General features: G+C 43.2%; 1 protein-coding gene across 1 annotated transcript; it reads left to right on the plus strand.

The window, feature by feature from the left end:
- Window positions 1-9,802: 9,802 nt before the first annotated feature.
- LOC111982604 (G-protein coupled receptor 4-like) lies at window positions 9,803-19,883 on the plus strand. Its single transcript, XM_024014198.3, has 2 exons — window positions 9,803-10,157; window positions 18,254-19,883. The coding sequence occupies exon 2, from the start codon at window positions 18,283-18,285 to the stop codon at window positions 19,282-19,284; it is 1,002 nt and encodes a 333-aa protein (XP_023869966.1). The 5' UTR covers window positions 9,803-10,157; window positions 18,254-18,282; the 3' UTR covers window positions 19,285-19,883.
- Window positions 19,884-20,507: the final 624 nt, after the last annotated feature.

Raw genomic sequence — 20,507 nt, forward strand, 5'->3', positions numbered from 1 at the left:
TGAAAAAGCACAGTGCTGGATGTCATTGTGACATTCAACCATGGAACAACAAATATAACCAAACTGAGATGAAAATGAAATAAATATTAATGTTAGTGAAAGGAAAATGTAGGGGGCTGAAGTTCCACTTAATGCATAAAGGCCATTCTATTGATTTGCAGTGGCTTCCTCTTGCCGGGAATATTCTAGTCCGGCTCTTTGAAGTAATCCCTCTCATATATACTGTATCTCAGAAACAGACCAGGCCAGCGCTCACCTCTGTGCATCCATGCATCTTATCCTGCAGAGTTTATAATAATGGGCTGATATATCCCTGTTTTGATCCAAGGAACGTACAGCCATATTGATTGAAGACATCACAGCAAATGTTAAATGTGTTGTTGACAACTAATTTGGCAAAGCAAGGGGAACTTATAATGGAAAGACATCAGCTTAAGTTACTGTAGTAAGCACAAATAATGTGTAAGAATAAATGACCTGTCCATTACCATATTTTTCCAGCTCAAACAAAATATGGACACAACATATAGTATAACATGGATACATACACGTGACAAGTTGTTTTGCTCTATAATACCAACTACACTTTTCAAAAGATAAATAGTGTCACGCTGGAGGTTAAATGCATCATGATTCATCAACCATTTATCTGCAAAAAATAAATACAGATAAAAAAAAATAATAAAAGTGAGAGTGAGATGAACAAACTGCGTAAAGAAATGTGAAGCTGAAGTATGTGTAATCATAGCAGAGCTATCTGTCCTCCAAGCTGAGGGCTTGTTTACCATACAGCCGTGATTGGACAGCTGCAGTCATCAGAAAAACAGTCCCTGGTAAGCTAACACAGGACTCGACTTGGCACCAGCTGCTCTGCGGACTGTCAGCCAGGGTGATGTGGCTAGAATCATAAGTAGCATGATGGTGCCATGGTGAATTCTGTGCCCCTATGTGTATCTGTGACCAGTAGCTGTTTCCAGGCACTAAAAAGGTTATGTGTTAGATTTAGAGAAGATTATAAACATGGGCAAGTTCACTTTTTTAAACATACAGGGAAATTAGATGGCCATTAGACTAGTGGTGATGGATGTCACGTGTCAGTGATTGGTCTATTCAGTCTTAAATGTCTTCAAACAGAAAACACACAATGCCCTGTTATCAACCTAGATTACACGGTAGAGACATCCTGTCCAAGATCATATTTTGCACAACTTCCTGAATTTGCTGCAGATGTAATTGGCAAAGTTAACACTATTGGTAACTGTAGAGCAGGGATTCTTGAAAGTTGGGACAATTCTTGTCCGGCAGGGAACAGTTGACATTTTTGTATTTGGTTACATTATTTCACCTTAAACATATAGGGGGATTTTTGTTATATTGTTAATTTCCATGTCGACTTTATACCCAGAAATGCCCTTGTCCGGAGAAAATGATCCTACTTTCAAACTCTCCAAAAAAGTGTTGTGGCTAGTCAACTTTCAGTGGACACCCCTCCTAAAACCCCACGTTTCATTTTGGTTGTTGTCAGTGACTCTTTGTTAGTTTCCCCTTTTGTATGGGCGACATTTTTCTGTCAGCTTCATTAAATAGTACCATCAAAACACCAGTCTCAACGTCAACCGTGAAGAGGCGACTCCAAGATGCTGGCCTTCTAGGCAGAGTTCCTCTGTCCAGTGTCTGTGATCTTTAACCCATCTTAATCTTTTCTTCTTATTGGCCAGTCTGAGATATGGCTTCTTCTTTGCAACTCTGCCTAGAAGGTCAGCGTCCCGGAGTCGCCTCTTCACTGTTGACGTTGAGACTGGTGTTTTGCGGGTACTATTTCATGAAGCTGCCAGTTAAGGACTTGTGAGGCGTCTGTTTCTCAAACTAGACACTCTAATGTACTTGCCCTCTTGCTCAGTTGTGCACTGGGGCCTCCCACTCCTCTTTCTATGCTGGTTAGGGCCCATCTGCGCTGTTCTGTGAAGGGAGTAGTACACAGCATTGTACGAGATTTTCAGCGTTGTACGAGATTTTCTTGGCAATTTCTCGCATGGAATAGCCTTCATTTCTCAGAACAAGGATAGACTGAGGAGTTTCAGAAGAAAGGTCTTTGTTTCTGGCCATTTTGAGCCTGTAATCGAACCCACAAATGCTGATGCTCCAGATACTCAACTAGTCTAAAGAAGGTCAGTTTTATTGCTTCTTTAATCAGGACAACAGTTTTCAGCTGTGCTAACATAATTGCAAAATGGGTTTCTAATGATCAATTAGCCTTTAAAATTATAAACTTGGATTAGCTAACACAACGTGCCATTGGAACACAGGAGTGATGGTTGCTGATAATGTGCCTCTGCATGCCTATGTAGATATTCCATTCAAAATCAGCCGTTTCCAGCTACAATAGTCATTTACAACATTAACAATGTCTACACAGTATTTCTGATCAATTTGATGTTATTTCAAAGGACAAAAAAATGTGCTTTTCTTTCAAAAACAAGGATATTTCTAAGTGACCCCAAACTTTTGAACGGTAGTGTAGCTCTCTCTCGTCCCGTCTATCAAGAATCCCTGAGATATCAGTTTCTCCTCTGGGCTACAATGTATTAAGAGCTCTATTCAATCAGATTCGCTTTCGCTGACAATCGCATAGCGTTGTTTTGGCGGCGTCAGAGGTGGAACTATAGTAGAGATGTCAAACCTACAAGTGGCTCCTAAAGCAGACATTGCCATTGGCTGCACAGAATCACATGAACAGAAATCCCATGCAGCCTTGTAAACAAGTTAAAGCACTGGAATGTGAGATGTGCAGCTGCTCACGGAATTGAGTGCTCCAACGCAATTCCACCTCCTACACAGCCAAAATATGCCCTATGTGGGTGTCTGCAATCACACGTTAACACGTCATCTGATTGAATCTAGGCCTTAGTAATACATTCACATCGTATTTATAATATCTCAAAACATCAAAAGGCATGGATGGACATATACACTCACAGCTGTGCACTCAGAGCAGAGTAAGACCGTCACCAATATTTTTCAAGACATTTCTACCCAAATGAAATGTTCCTAGTTGCTAAGTACAGATGACCTTAATGCTAACTGTTACAGAATGTTACAGGAGACAGGCATCACCATAACTACTGTATGATGCAGTGCAGAGTTTTGGCAGACACAGGCAGCAGGAACTAACTGAATTCAGGGAGGAGAGCAGAGGTGGGGCAAGGAGACATGTTGTCCGCAGAAAAATGTCAATTGAAATCTCTCTCTCTCTCTCTCTCTCTCTCTCTCTCTGAGGGGGCTTAACTAGTATTGTGTTACAGCCCTAATAACACAAGATACAAAAAGGACATGTGTATCCAAAATGCAGCTGTAGATGCAGTAGGCATCTAAGGCACATAATTTGTGGCTTAAAAAAATATATATATTATTTAACTAGGCAAGTCAGTTAAGAACAAATTGTTATTTACAATGACGGCCTAAGAACAGTGGGTTAACTGCCTTTCTCGTGGATTCAATCTAGCAACCTTTCGGTTGATGGCCCAACTCTCTTACCACTAGGCTACCAACACGCACAGATCAATCAGCTCGACAGAACGAGCACCACTAGTTTCTAAAAGATTCTTACAGGCTTCATAGCTTAAACTTGAATCGTTAGAAGTATAGGCTATATTTCTGTTGAATTTGAGACACTTTGCAATGAGCGTAACCAAGCCCCCACTTCTTCAGGTGCACAATATTTTCTGTGTGGGAGAGTTTCAGGAAAGCAAACGCAATCAAAGTAAGTGTTACGTCCGTCGTTAAATGAAGACCAAGGTGCAGCGTGGTAGGCGTACATTTTCTTTAATTTAAATGTTCCACCTAAAAACAATAAACAACTCAATGAACGAAAAGCTTAGGAGTGCAACCCATGCAACAAACAAAAACAAGACAGAAGGTGGGAAAAAGGGCTGCCTAAGTATGATCCCAATCAGAGACAACGATAGACAGCTGCCTCTGATTGGGAACCACACTCGGCCAAAAACAAAGAAATAGAAAACATAGAATGCCCATCCAAATCACACCCTGACCTAACCAAATAGAGAAATAAAATGTCTCTCTAATGCCAGGGCGTGACAGTAAGTGCATGTTCTACAGTCATAGCTGATGTAAAATGTTCTACAGTCATAGCTGATGTAAAATGTTCTACAGTCATAGCTGATGTAAAATGTTCACAAGTATAGCCTGATGTAAAATGTTCTACAGTATAGCTGATGTAAAATGTTCTACAGTCATAGCTGATGTAAAATGTTTCTACAGTCATAGCTGATGTAAAATGTTTCTACAGTCATAGCTGATGTAAAATGTTCTACAGTCATAGCTGATGTAAAATGTTTCTACAGTCATAGCTTTGATGTAAAATGTTCTACAGTCATAGGCTGATGTAAAATGTTCTACAGTCATAGCTGATGTAAAATGTTCTACAGTCATAGCTGATCTAAAATGTCTACAGTCATAGCTGATGTAAAATGTTCTACAGTCATAGCTGATGTAAAATGTTCTACAGTCATAGCTGATTGTAAATTTCTACAGTCATAGCTGATGTAAAATGTTCTACATTCATAGCTGATCTAAAATGTCCTACAGTCATAGCTGATGTAAAATTCTTACATGGCAGTATCTAATTTGAATCTGCCGTGAATAGAGTAAATTCACATTCTGAGCACACACACACACACACACACCACACACACACACACACACACACACACACACACCACACACACACACACACACACACCACACACACACACACACACACACACACACACACACACACACACACACACACACACACACACACCACACACACACACACACACACACACACACACACACACACTGTGACGAACCGGCTCAGAGCCCGTAACAAAAGGAGACCACGTGGAAATAAGAGTAACAAAATATATTTATTAGATAAAGAAACTAGGTATAATATACAATGGTGTGTGTAATCAGCAATCAGCAGTGTAAGTGAATGTTTTGCATGCATGAATGTGATAATGCAGGGTGTTGAAAGATGCTAAAACAAACACCAAAAAGCACCATGAAACATAACCGAATCTATCAAGGTGTCTACATGGAGAGAGTCTCCCCCATGAATGGGGAAGTGGTGTCTTTATCCGGAAGACACCGGGCCCAGGTGTTCCCATGTATCTGATGACCCTCCCAACTCCGCCCACCGACATCCTAATAAGGAAACAAGAACAAAGAGAGAATACGGCAGACAGAGTGGGGGAGGCGTCGTCAACACCACACACACACACACACACACACACACACACACACACACACACACACACACACACACACACACACACACACACACACACACACACACACACACACACACACACACACACACACACACACACACACACACACACACACACCACACCACACACAACACACACACACACACACACACACACACACACACACACACACACACACACACACACGGCATAGCAAGAGAGCAGGGAGAGGTGAGAAAGTAGGCTGTATTGTTATCATAGGTTATTGTAAAAGTGGTCAATACTATCAGACAATGACTGTAATGCAAATGAATAAGAACTGAGTGAAAGTTTGCCTACTTGTTTTAGTAGGCTACACACGGTATGGGTCCTACATACAAAATGTACAAAAAAATGGAGGCCTATCTGAAATGCAGCCATATACACAACAACTGTCTTGTCATTTTGCACACAAGAAAGCACCAGACATCGAAGAGAAGCCCCACGAAGACTGGTAGCCCAAGATGCGCTCATTAAAAACAGCTCACACTGTAAACATCCTTCAGGACTGTGGACAGAAGGCTACAGGCAGTCAGCTCGATGAAAGGATAATGTTAGATGTGCTGGCAGCGTCACCTCCGAGCACAACCAATAGGCCACATTGGTCATTGTCCCTATACCCGTCAAATAACGCAAAACTGTGTATCTATCAATAGCAATTAGACCCGCAAAAGCAAGGAATGACATTATGAATCACAGATAAATCTAAAAGATGAATTGAAGTAAAAAGCAAAGGGCTAAACTATACATTACATAAAAAAATGAGCCTAACAACAAGGCGGTTTACATGAGGGAAAACCAACGAATGAATCATTCAGGCACGGTAGCCAGGGCCATAAAGGTTGTAGCTTACCATTTAGACGAGTTGCAGCCTCCTCCATGCTGTGTTGAACCTCATGAGAAATGTCAGATTCCATCCTCCTTCCTGCCGAAATGTACTTGTCAGCTCCCGTTCATATGCCAGCGGGACCGGCTAGGCTTTTCGTTGATGTAACATGCTGCATCTGTGTTCACTGAGTAAGCCCTTAAGAGTGGAGAAGGAATTTTCACACATTGCTGTAGATGTCCCAAATGTTAATCCAAACCCATGTTTCAGTGCCAACAGCACAGTCTGCATTGCTGACAAAGGCCCGCCGGTGTATCTTGAAGACCACTGATTGGGGTGCATTTGTTGTTGCTGGCTGTGGTGGCGACTTCGTTTCGCAAGAACCAATAAACTGGTTCAGTTTTGGTTAGATCCAACAAGTCCTCAGGAGCTAGTTACTAGTGGCTGGGGTAATGGAGGTGCAGGTGCTTGTTGTGATGTTACCCTCGTGGTGTTGGTGCTAGGCCCTGTCTCTCCTCAATCTTGTTGGTCAGCAGGGAGCGTGGGGGATGGGCGGGTATTACATTTGCTGCTAGGCTCCTCATTCTCGGCGGTAGGCCTAGCGGGCTGCTCGGTGAGCTTGGCATCGCACTCGACATGGTGGTCCTCCGTTTCTTTTTGCTTTTGGCAGTGCCTAGCCATTTTCGCATATCCATGCTGATTAGCCAGCTATAAATATTCAGCTCACCGCTTCCTGAACTTAACGAAGCTAGTAGCTACTAGCTAGCCTATTATTAGCTGTAGCTGTCTGGAAAAGTGAACAACTTTTTTCTCTCTCTTTGAGAGAAAAGAACGGTTAATTTGATCCCGACCTGGGTGGGATCCAATTAGATTCCTAAATGAAGGGGATGAAGACGGTATCTTATGACATTGCATGGCTAGGTGCCCAATCACAATGCATTTTGGGATTTTAAGTACTAAATATTTCATTATTACATCCCCCCCCTCCCTCCCCCTCCTCAGATCATGAAAGCGCACCCGGCATAGTCTCTGACCCGGTCTGCGCTACGGGCAGGCCCAACAACGCTACGTTGGCAAAACCAGGCATTGTAATTCATACACCATTCATTACGTTTATGGGGAAACAAACAATGGGGGCACAAATTCTGTCTGGTGACTCCATACCATGCCCGGCTTTGCCACCCCGTAGAGGGGGCTCTGTCTCTCTCACTTCATCTCCCTGTTGAGCACAACACATCCTCACTTCAGGACAGATTTTCCTTTTCTCTCCAACTCCAACTTCTAATCTCTGAAACGTATCACCACTGACATTTATATCTGCTCATTTACCCACATACAGTGCATTCGGAAAGTAAGCAGACCTCTTGACTTTTTCCACATTTTGTTACGTTACAGACTTATTCTTAAATTGATGAAAAAAAATCCCTCTTCAATCTAACACACAAGACCCAATAATGACAAAGCAAAAACAGGTTTTTAGAAAAGTTCGTTATTACAAATAAAAACTGAAATATCACAGTATTCAGACCCATTACTCAGTACTTTGTTGAAGCACCTTTGGCAGCGCTTACAGCCTCAAATCTTCTTGGGTATGACACTACAAGCTTGACACACCTGTATTTGGGGAGTTTCTCCCATTCTTCTGTGCAGGTCCTTTCAAGTCCTGTCAGGTTGGATGGGGAGCGTTGCTGCACAGCTACTTTCAGGTCTCTCCAGAGATGTTCGATTGTGTTCAAGTCCGGGCTCTGGCTGGGCCACTCAAGGACATTCAGAGACTTGTCCTGAAGACACTCCTGTGTTGTCTTGTCTGTGTGCTTAGGGTCGTTGTACTGTTGGAAGGTGAACCTTCTCTGGAGCAGGTTTTCATCTAGGATCTCTCTGTACTTTGTTCCGTTCATCTTTCCCTCAATCCTGACTAGTCTCCCAGTCCCTGCCACTAAAAAACATCGCCACAGCATGATGCTGCCACCACCATGCTTCACCGTAGGGATGGTGCCAGGTTTCCTCCAGATGTGACACTTGGCCTTAAGGCCAAAGAGTTCAATCTTTGTTTCATCAAACCAGAGAATCTTGTTTGTCATGGTCTGAGAGTTCTTTAGGTGCCTTTTTGCAAACTCCAAGCGAGAGGTCTTCTACCATAAAGGCCTGATTGGTGGAGTTCTGCAGAGATGGTTGTCGTTCTGGATGGTTCTCCCATCTCCACAGAGGAACTCTGAAGCCCTGTCAGAGTAAACATCGAGTTCTTGTTCACCCCCCTGACCAAGGCCCTTCTCCCCTGATTGCTCAGTTTGGCCGGGTGGCCAGCTCTAGGAAGAGTGTTGGTGGTTCCAAACTTCTTCCATTTAAGAATGATCACTGTGTTCTTGGGGACCTTCAAAGCTGCAGACATTTTTTGGTACCCTTCCCCAGATCTGTGCTTCAATACAATCCTGTCTCGGAGCTCTACGGACAATTCCTTCGACCTCATGGCTTGGTTTTTACTCTGACATGCACTGTCAACTGTGGGACCTTATATAGACAGGTGTGTTCTTTTCCAAATCATGTCCAATCAATTAGATTTACCACAAGTGGACTCCAATCAAGTTGTAGAAACATCTCAAGGATGATGAATGGAAACAGGATGCACCTGATCTCAATTTAGAGTCTTATAGCAAAACGATTTGAATACTTATGTAAATAAGGTATCCCTGTTTTTTTATTTTTAATACATTTGCAAAAATGTCCAAAAACCCATTTTCGTGTTATTATTATGGGACATTGTTAAATAAAAATAAAAGAATAATGTGTAGATTGATGAGCAAAACAATTAATCTAATACATTTTAGAATAAGGCTGTAATGTAACGAAATGTGGAAAATGGAAGGGGTCTGAATACTTTCCAAATGCACTGTCCCTTCATACATTCCTGTACTGTACATCTCCCTGCAGCAACGTTCATTTAAAAAAAATCATTTTGTCACAGCTGTAACTCATTGAACCTCTCATGCATGTTGAGAGAGTATTACAAAACAAAATTCAAAGACTGAATGATAAATGTTTACACGGAGTGTAGGGCGAGTGGGTTTATACAGGATATTCACTTCCCATTCCCAGATAAACGTTGACTGTGATACACATATCTCCCTCCAGTATTAATCAGCAGATGCTGTCCAAGTCACGTGATCCCCAGATGTGGTTCATCTCTAGTACAGAGATGACGTTTGGGACGACCTGACCCGTGTTGAATCATTTCGGCATTTTCACTGACGTTTTCAGTCCGGTTGACGTGTTGTATTGGACCTCTACGTCACAGGAAAAGCCCACTAGACAGATCTGAAGATCGGTATCTTCCATTGTATTATTGACTCACAACGCCTGCATGTCTGGAGTGTATGCTGCTGCTGTTAGCTCTCTTTGTCTCTTGTTAGTTTCTTTGTGGTCTCCTGTGGAGGAAACTACCATTGTGGTCAGCCTGACTGCCAGTCAAGTTGAACGTTTCAGTTTGAACGATATACATCTAGAGATGCCAGGGAGGTAGTGTGTGACAGGGGCTCTAGCTGAGTCTCTAACCCCCCCCACCCCCACCCTAAAGTCATTACTTTTAAGATGCACGTGTATGCTGAAGAAAACTCCCACCCCTCTGCCCTAAACATCCCTCTTCTCTTCCCCTCTCGTGTCTGACTTATTCTCTCTCCGTCTCTCTCGTGCATGGCTGTCTGTCTGACTTCTTGACTTCAGTGAGTGGACTGACTGCTAATGGTTGGCGTTTCCCCATTGCGGAGGACGTGTACTGGGTTGAAAACATCAGCCTGTCGGTTGTCTTCTCTCATCCGAGTGTTTCTAACTGGAGTGGTCGCAGCTTTCTTACGGTCACCATGTGGGACTCTAATGGTCTGGCAGTACCTCAAATGTTCTGAAGCCTCCCCTCAGGCTGACTGAATGGAAATCTCCTGTGCATGAGGGTTACGGAAGGAGACAGAAGTTCTTGACCCACTTTGGAGAACCATTGTCGACAACAAGCTAAGTCCCACAACTGACAGGTGAGGACTTCTAAAACAGTGTTCAGGACTCAGAAGTGATTAAAAGTCTAGCTGAATGAATGATAAAGCTTTTGTCAACCTTTTCCTCTCTGACGGAGTTAAGACGTGCACTAAAAGTTAGTGCACAGAGTATCACTGTATGTTTTAGAAGATAAGACATACAAATAGTCTCTCAAGTTGGTCGGAGAGTCCTTTAGGTCTCAGTTCAAATCACCTCACAGATGCAGGTGCGCGCTTTTTAAATATTCTACCTAAAGAATGCGCTGACAAGTTTAATTTTTAATTCGGTCCTAAAAGAACTCCCTTCCCCCCAACACGCCCTTTTCCCTGTTGCTCTGGCCCCAGGATGACAGTGGTAAAAAGAATGATGACTAGCCTGTAGCAGTGTGTCAGCCTTACTAAATGATTAGACTAAAGAGGTCTGGGAATGTAGCCAGTGACTGGTTCAATGATGGAAGACATGCTAATTGCTCTCACAGGTGCTTAAAGGGCGAGACAGAGGGTGGATTCTGAGAACTGTGGAAATGTGGAGGAGAACAGTCTTCCGATTGAGAAAGAAGAGGACATTTTGCTAAAGATGTGAACGAGTTATGCGTTGAGACCGTTGGGACACGAGACTGACTGTAACCTGGGAGAGCTTACTTTTAGCTGTCACTGGACGTCTGAGAGTTGACGCCTGTGTGTTTGGCTAAGAGAACGTTAGCATACTGCTGGATAGATGTAATTAAGTGAAATCCACATTAGAAACGTCTTTAGAGGGCTAGGAAGGATGGCTTCAGTGGGTAGATATTACATGTAGTGTCAGTCAAATGTACTCTTCTAGGTGCTAAGCAAGGTTCGTTTGACGTTTTAAGAGAACACGGACAATACAAGGAGGGAAACACACCCACAATCTCAGGGAGTTATCCAAGATGGTGTTTAAATCTGACATGTAGCAGACAGAGACTCCTGTGGGAGAGAACGCACGGCAGGTAGCATGTATAGTTGCAGACTCATGTATAGTTGCCCGCTACACTAATATTCACAAAGCGTTTATTAATGAGACAGGTCAGATAGCTTTAAAAAAAAAAGAAAGTGCATTCTCCAGGTCAAACTTGAGATATAACCAAAGCTTGCCTGAGAAAGTAGACCTCCGGTGTTCTTCAGTAATGTACCGGAATGTAGGAGTTTGGACGGGCATTCTGCAAGCCTTTCTTTTCTAAAGAAAGAGGAAATGGAATTGTGGTCGAGCGCAGGGTATCCACAATATAGCACAAGAACACACGCACAGCTGTCACAGTGTGACAGTATCATGCACTATGTGTCCGCAATATGAATGTATTTTACGAGTCAATGGAACGTCAGCGATCCTTGTTGCATACGAGAGGAATACCAGAGTTACTCGCACCTCAAGCTGTTGGCAAAATGTTCAACAACGCAATGATTATCCCACCAATGTCTCTGAAACTAAAAGATGTTTACAGATCCCACAGTGATTACTGCCGGGCCAAACGGTCTGACTAGTCAGTGCTCTAGTACAGGGTTTCCCAAACTCGGTCCTGGGGCCCCCTCTTGGGTCCCCCCCCCCCCTAGCACTACACAGCTGACTCAACTAATCAAAGCTTGATGATGAGTTGATTATTTGAATTAGCTGTGTAGTGGTGGGGCAAAAAACAAAACGTGCCCCCAGGTGGGGCCCAGGACCAAGTTTGGGAAACCCTGTACTAGTACAGTAGATTACACCAGCATAGCAGAATGTTCTGATTATTGATTTACACAAGTTGTCTTTCAGGTCTGTAGTCTTTCAGCAAACCAAAATACAGTTCACAGGTTGCCCTATTCATGAGGGTTTGGACTACCGTGGTAAAAATGAAAACATCACATAGTCAATGCTCAGTCTTAGCGGGTACATAATGAACGACTAATCTCACCTCATGGACCACTGGTCAGGTAGGCTCTTTTATTTTGCATGCTATGTCTCAGTCATCCACAAGGTGAGAACTTAGATTAATGACACATCTGTGGGTCACCCATAGAATTACCTTTTAGTATCAACACCACGAGGATTAAACCAGGGAATAGGATTGAGTGCTTCATCAGGCTAGATAAACATACTAATTCTATAGTGTAGAGTACCTTTACATCACATGACATTTCATGCCAATTTAGTGAGACTGCCAACTTCCGTAACACATGCAGTGCTACATACACCCATAGGCCTACCCACACCCACACCCACAAATGCACACGAACACACCCATACTTACACGTGTACACTCTTAGAAAAAAGGGTTCCAAAAGGGTTCTTTGGCTGTCCCAATAGGAGAACCCTTTTTGGTTCCAGGTAGAACCCCTTTGGGATCCATGTAGAACCCTCTGTGGAAAGGGTCCCTACATGGTCCCCTAAAGGTGGTTCTAGCTAGAACTAAAAGTGTTTTACCTGGAACCAAAAAGGGTTCTCCAAAGGGTCCTCCTATGAGGCCAGCCGAACAACTCTTTTATGTTCTAGATAGCACCATTTTCCCCCCATGCGTTTAGGATCTTAATTTGATCACCCTGTAACAGTATAACTTTTTTGAAATGCAGGAAATGCACAACTTGTAGTGTATTTGAGGTTTAAGACGGCTTCTGAAGTTCGGAATTTCCACTTTCAAATTTCAGACTTGATTTTCTCTCAAGAAAAATGTATCAACCCCTACAAAAATGCCCATGAATTAAAATCCGCATTATAAGTCACATTTTCTGTTGCTGCAGGAATATTTTCCTGCTTTAGCAAACTGGATCAAATTAAGATCATACATCTGTACATTGCCTGGCGCACACACACACACACACACACACACACACACACACACACACACACACACACACACACACACACACACACACACACACACACACACACACACACACACACACACACACACACACACACACACACACACACACACACACACACACACACACACACACACACACACACACACACACACACACACACACACACACACACACACACACACACACACACACTCTGCTCTACTTCCAAATGGCATCTAAATTCGTGAGGCTGGATGAGAAATCAAACTTCCTCCCGATCATCCACTTATACCATTAAGGGTCTTCTGTTTCTGCACACTGACAACAACAAAGCCTGAGTAGGAGGTGGATGGAACATAGCAACATCATCTACTCAGCCTCATAAATAAAAAACTGATTTCCTGTCTTATCTTTCATAACTAATTCTTTCGCCAATTTGAGTTCGAACCAAACTACTCCTCAATACCAATCAACACCTTTTAGTGCAATCAACAGCAAAATAAATTACACTTTGTATTACTCCACCAGAGACCTGAAAAGGTAATTATGTGATTGTGCTACTAATAATCCCAAAACATGTTGGTGTAGGTGTTATTGAAAGGAACATAGATATCCATCACATTGTTGCTACCATGTTTCCCAGGGTCTAATTGGGATTTAGATTTTTAATGATGATGTCTGTTTCATGTGATAGTCAGACTTGCCTGTCTATTTCTGGAGCAAGCTAGGACAGAAACTTAGATCTGATTATCAGTGTGCAGTACCAGTCCGAATGTCATCACCAAGTTACAGCCGCAGGACAGATTTCTTCCTGCTATTATCACAACAACCCATATGAACTCTATAGAACTACAGTATGTCCGTCCTTACATTAGAGTAAAGGATTTAAACACGTATTAAACCTACGAACTGTCCTGCTGTCAGTCTTGTTGCCTCCAAATATCTAGTTCATCCAATCACAGAGTCTGGCTCATCGGACGTCACAATGAAGTGCAAATGCTCTCCCACTAATCACAACCTGTGCTGTAGCAGATCGTCAGCCAGTTTGAAATCATGCAGAGCAATATCCATGGCAAATTTAGATGCAATTACTGAACAGCGGCATTAACATAAGGTAATATAAACCCGTTAGGAGGTGGGAACCAATATTTCCATGACACATTTTTGTCCAGTCATAAGGTTCTGAACCCCATGACAGTAACTGCTATCATACACTGAGGGGGTCAGAAAAGATGAGTCACAAAGCCTGAAATTGGTGAAACTTTTCACACGAAAGGGTTAAAAGTGGGGAGATGCTGTAGTTTCACAGGCAATTTGGAGTTAGCGAGTTGCACTGAAATAAGGCTCAAACCGATATTTTTCTATTTTTAATTTCACCTTTATTTAACCAGGTAGGCCAGTTGAGAAAAAGTTGTCATTTACAACTGCGACCTGGCCAAGATAAAGCAAAGCAGTGCGACACAAACAACACAGAGTTACACATGGAATAAACAAACGTACAGTCAATAACACAATAGCAGAGTCTATATACAGTGTGTGCAAATGAAGTAAGATTAGGGAGGTAAGGCAATAAATAGGCCATAGTGGCGAAATAATTACAATTGAGCAATTAAACACTGGAGTGATAGATGTTCAGAAGATGAATGCGCAAGTACAGACACTGGGGTGCAAAGGAGCAAAAAAAAAAATAATAACAATATGGGGATGAGGTAGTTGGATGGGCTATTTACAGATGGGCTATGTACAGGTGCAGTGATCTGTAAGCTGCTCTGACAGCTGATGCTTAAAGTTAGTGAGGGAGATATGAATCTCCAGCTTCAGTGATTTTTGCAATTCGTTCCAGTCATTGGCAGCAGAGAACTGGAAGGAAAGGCGGCCAAAGAAGGAGTTGGCTTTGGGGGTGACCAGTGAAATATACCTGCTGGAGTGCGTGCTATGGGTGGGTGCTGCTATGGTGACCAGTGAGCTGAGATAAGGCGGGGCTTTACCTAGCAAAGACTTATAGATGACCTGGAGCCAGTGGGTTTGGCGACGAATAGGAAGCGAGGGCCAGCCAACGAGAGCATACAGGTCGCAGTGGTGGGTAGAATATGGGGCTTTGGTGACAAAACGGATGGCACTGTGATAGACTGCATCCAATTTGCTGAGTAGAGTTTGGAGGCTATTTTGTAAATGACATCGCCGAAATCAAGGATCGGTAGGATAGTCAGTTTTACGAGGGTATGTTTGGCAGCATGAGTGAAGGATGCTTTGTTGCGAAATAGGGAGCTGATTTAATTTTGGATTGGAGATAATTAATGTGAGTCTGGAAGGACAGTTTACAGTCTAACCAGACACCTAGGTATTTGTAGTTGTCCACATATTCTAAGTCAGAACCGTCCAGAGTAGTGATGCTAGATGGGCGGGCAGGTGCGGGCAGCGATTGGTTGAAGAGCATGCATTTAGTTTTACATGCATTTAAGAGCAGTTGGAGGCCACAGAATGAGAGTTGTATGGCATTGAAGCTCGTAGGGAGGTTTGTTAACGGTGTCCAAAGAAGGGCCAGAAGTATACAGAATGGTGTCGTTTGCTTAGAGGTGGATCAGAGAATCACCAGCAGCAAGAGCGACAGCAAGAGCGGCCCGAGAATTGAACCCTGTGGCACCCCCATAGAGACTGCCAGAGGTACGATCAACAGGCCCTCCGATTTGACACACTGAACTCTATCTGAGAAGTAGTTGGTGAACCAGGCGAGGCAGTCATTTGAGAAACCAAGGCTGTTTAGTCTGCCGATAAGAATGCGGTGATTGACAGAGTTGAAAGCCTTGGCCAGGTCGATGAATACGGCTGCACAGTATTGTCTTTTATTGATGGTGGGTATGATATCGTTTAGGACCTTGAGCGTGGCTGAGATGCACCCATGACCAGCTCGGAAACCAGATTGCATAGCGGAGAAGGTACGGTGGGATTTGAAATGGTCGGTGATCTGTTTGTTAACTTGGCTTTCGAAGACCTTGGAAAGGCAGGGTAGGATAGATAAAGGTCTGTAACAGTTTGGGTCTAGAGTGTCTCCCCCTTTGAATAGGGGGATGACCGCGGCAGCTTTCCAATCTTTGGGGATCTCAGACGATACGAAAGAGAGGTTGAACAGGCTAGTAATAGGGATTGCAACAATTGCGGCGGGTAATTTTAGAAAGAGAGGGTCCAGATTGTCTAGCCCGGCTGATTTGTAGGGGTCCAGATTTTGCAGCTCTTTCAGAAGATCAGCTATCTGGATTTGGGTGAAGGAGAAATGGGGAAGGCTTGGGCAAGTTGCTGTGGGGGGTGCAGAGCTGTTGACCGGGGTAGGGGTAGCCAGGTGGAAAGCATGGCCAGCCGTAGAAAAATGCTTATTGAAATTCTCAATTATAGTGGATTTATCGGTGGTGACAGTGTTTCCTAGCCTCAGTGCAGTGGGCAGCTGGGAGGAGGTGCTCTTATTCTCCATGGACTTTACAGTGTCCCAGAACCTTTTGGAGTTTGTGCTACAGGATTCAAATTTCTGTTAAAAAAACTAGCCTTTGCTTTCCTAACTGCCTGTGTATGTATATTGGTTTCAAACTTCCCTTAAAAGTTGCATATCGCAGGGGCTATTTGATGCTTATGCAGTATGCCACAGGATGTTTTTGTGCTGGTCAAGGGCAGTCAGGTCTGGAGTGAACCAAGGGCTATATCTGTTCCTGGTTCTACACTTTTTGAACGGGGCATGCTTATTTAAGATGGTGAGGAAAGCACTTTTAAAGAATAACCAGACATCCTCAACTGGCAGAATGAGGTCAATATCCTTCCAGGATACCCGGGTCAGGTCGATTAGAAAGGCCTGCTCGCTGAAGTTTTTTAGGGAGCGTTTGACAGTGATGCGGGGTGGTCGTTTGACTGCAGACCCATTACGGACACAGGCAATGAGGCAGTGATCGCTGAGATCCTGGTTGAAGACAGCAGAGGTATATTTAGAGGGCAGGTTGGTCAGCATGATATCTATGAGGGTGCCCGTGTTTACTGATTTAGGTGTGTACCTGGTAGGTTCCATGATAATTTGTGTGAGATTGAGGGCATCTAGTTTAGATATCTGTGAGACTATCACTAAACCTCAGAGACCCACTCTTGAAGGGTAGACTCATATTTTTCATCCAGAGCCCATTACGAAGCTAAAATAGTATGTTACAGTTTTGACTGTGTTAGAGTGGATAGTCAAAGTATCTTTTTGACACATTAATGATTTTGTTAACGAAATGGGGTTGGAGAAAAGTATGATGAGCTGGATACTGGGATTTAAAAAAAAATTATTGTCAGTAAGAGGATGTCATCTTTTGAGGGATGAGTTCAACTGTGTTCAATGGATATGTTATACAGTATTGTGGGTTTATTTTTGTGTGTCTCTATGGTACACTTTATGGGCTCTATTGAATCTGTAAAGCTGAAGCGTTACAGATTCCGCAATATCCATTTTAAGGTCATTTCCAAATGACCCGATATATGCGTCGTTTACCTTGAATGCATCTCCGCTAAACCTTTCTATATTTTACCCAGATTTTAGCAGAGATGCAGAAAATAATCTTTTGTTTCTTTAAAAAAAGAAAGAAACACCAGTCAGGAGGTATGCTTAGATATGTAGAAAAATACTTTGTTTAAATGTAATCTGTCACCTTATGATAATACGTCATTGTGTATTAATTATGATGCCATGATATATGCCTGTATTGATGACGTGTGTCATCATTCCATGTACTGTGTGGTAATTTGGATGTAAAATCCTAGGCATATTAGTGCAGTATATTGAGGTGTGATTTACAACAGTCAGAATGACAACCTCATTAAAATTGAACAAGTCAAGAGGTACGCTTAGACACCCATCCCTAAGGGTCTCCCAATCACAGCCGGATGTGATGTAGCCTGGATCTCGAACCAGGTACTGCAGTGATGCTTCTTGCTCTGAGATGTAGTGTCTTAGACCACTGCGCCACTCGGGAGCCACTTTAAATTCCAATCACGCTGTAAAGTTGAAGTTCCGCGACGTGGATTGAATAGAGCCCTATGTGAGTAACTTTCTGATAAATTAGACGGTAGAAAGTTCAAGTAAAGAGAGACTAGTCTGTCTCATTCATGAGTCATGGCCTTGTAAAAGTGACTAATATGACTTTCTGGATTAAAGAAAGGGGGGAAAATGCATAGATGTGATAATCAAGCTTTTCTGATCAGGGTTCATACATCACAAGCCATTGTAACTGTATTTTATTTTGCACAAATTACATACAAAATATACTTGTTTGTCTTTTCAGGAACTACTCCAGTTTGGACCTGAACACAGATGGAGAAACAGATGAATAAAACAAACTTTACTTGCGTGACAATCTCTCAAAGCCCTATCAGTGACTTCCTGATGGGCATCTACATCCTGGCCTTTATCCTGGGCTTGGCCTTTAACCTCTTGACCCTTGGCCCCATCGTCCAGCAGGTCCGCAGCCAGAACGTCCTTGGGGTATTCCTGCTCAACCTGTCCCTGTCTGACATACTCTATATCCTCACCATGCCTCTCTGGATCAACTACTACCACCGGGACCACCACTGGAGCCTGGGCAGCCTCTCCTGCAGCGTGGCCGGCTTCTTCTACTACTCCAACATGTACCTTAGCATCTACCTGCTGTGCTGCATCTCTGTGGACCGCTGCCTGGCCGTCACCTACCCCCTGAGGACCAAGGCCTTCCGCAGCATACGCTACGCCTGGGTGCTGTGTCTGGTTGTGTGCGTGGCTGTCATGTCCGCACACGGCCTGGTGCTGTTCAAGGACAACCTGCAGGACACCCACGACGACAAGGACCGCTGCTACGAGACCTACCCCATGCCAAAGCCCGTGGTCCTGTTCAACCTGCTGCGGGTGGGCACCGGCTTCCTGCTGCCCTTGCTGGTGCTGGGGCTCTGTTACTGGAGGATCCTGGGTCAGGTGAAGCAGAGCGAGGGGCTGGGGGAGCAGGTTAAGAGGAAGGTACGGCTGCTCTCCTTCGGGGTGATGGGGATCTTCTCTGTGTGCTTCGCCCCCTACCATCTCCTCCTGCTGACCCGTTCCCTGGCCTACTACTATATGGAAGAACAGAGGTACTGTGAGTTTGAGGAGATCATGCACTTCCCCTTCTCGTGCACGCTGGCCCTGTCCAGCCTGAACAGTGTGGTGGACCCAGTGCTGTATGTGCTGGTCAGTAACGGGGTAAGGGAGGACATGAGACTGTGCTGCTGTGGGAACAGAAAGAGTCAAAGGGAGAGAGACAGTTCCGTCATCGCAGTAACATGGAAGACCCATACAAGCATGATCTGATTACATACAGTGTTTGTGTTCAGGGTTGGGTAGGTTACTTTCTAAATGTAATCCATTACAGTTACTAGTTACCTGTCTAAAATTGTAATCAGTAACGTAACTTTTGAATGACCCAAACTCCCTTTCTGTTACTTTTGGATTACTTTCCCTTTAAGAGGCATTGGAAGAAGACAAAAAGGATCCATCAAACGCATTTGGTGTGTCATCGTAGTGATTCCTGACTCGCTCAGGTGGAACAAACTGATGCTTTTTCAGTACTGAATTGAATACCATTGAGAAAACAACATCCTTTCTGAGTTTAAAAGTAATCTAAGAAGTAATCATCTAGTTTTTCAAAAGTATCTGTAATCTGATTACAATATTCTTGCTGGTAACGTAATTGATTACAGTTACAGTTTTTTTGGTAATCAGATTACATGTAACTGTGAGCGTGTCTGTTGTATTTATGCCCTTCATCTATTGCAGTAAATCCCTTCCGTGCACATTGTCAAAAGGACAGCATGTTTGTCTGTGTGACTTCAATAACATGTTCTTTCATATCAACCCACTTTCATGGACAATCAGTCAATCAGGTTGTCCTTAAAATGTTCAAAGAAAAGGACTGTAGCCTTTGTGTAGTTTTTCTAATATCCTGCTTGGTGATGAGGATGGATGTTCATTCATATGCATCATGTTCTTTTAATTGGACCTTTCTATTAAAGCCTGTCCTCATTGGTATGGAAAATCCTTTCAAAGGCTGTCTGTTCTGGCTTTATGTTACAGGGTCGTTCCGCTTGAAGGGCCCTTGTATCTCTTCAGGTCTGTCACAGGTTTTTATTGATATATGCTTGGTTTACAAATGAACCTTTATATTCTAATTTGCCTGTTTTGTGGACCGACAAATGAGAACATTGTTCAATTTCATATTTATCCTAAACAAAATCTATGTAGTAAACAATGCTGGTGTTGAAATCCCAGAAAACACAGTACTGGCCATTGAAGACATGTTGACAATGTTCATCCAATAAACAAAAAAGGAAGCTACTCAGATTCGCATGTGTTTTTCTTACGTTTACACGTATAATTCCATTATGGGTCAAATCAGTTCCTCTCTCAGTACCTCAAGGTAAAATATAAAAAGAGAACAAAAATACAGCACAGGAAAATAATGTACTTCCTCATCAACTGAGTCAGTACATCTTTTTAACTCATGTTCTGAACATGAGAGATCCCTATAGGCCCCC

The sequence above is a fragment of the Salvelinus sp. IW2-2015 genome, linkage group LG22 (assembly GCF_002910315.2).
Source record: "Salvelinus sp. IW2-2015 linkage group LG22, ASM291031v2, whole genome shotgun sequence".
In the NCBI taxonomy this organism is placed as follows: Eukaryota; Metazoa; Chordata; class Actinopteri; order Salmoniformes; family Salmonidae; genus Salvelinus; species Salvelinus sp. IW2-2015.

Excerpts from the sequence above, each read along its gene's own strand:
- LOC111982604 (XM_024014198.3), top strand. The coding sequence starts at position 18,283 with ATGGAGAAACAGATGAATAAAACAAACTTTACTTGCGTGACAATCTCT.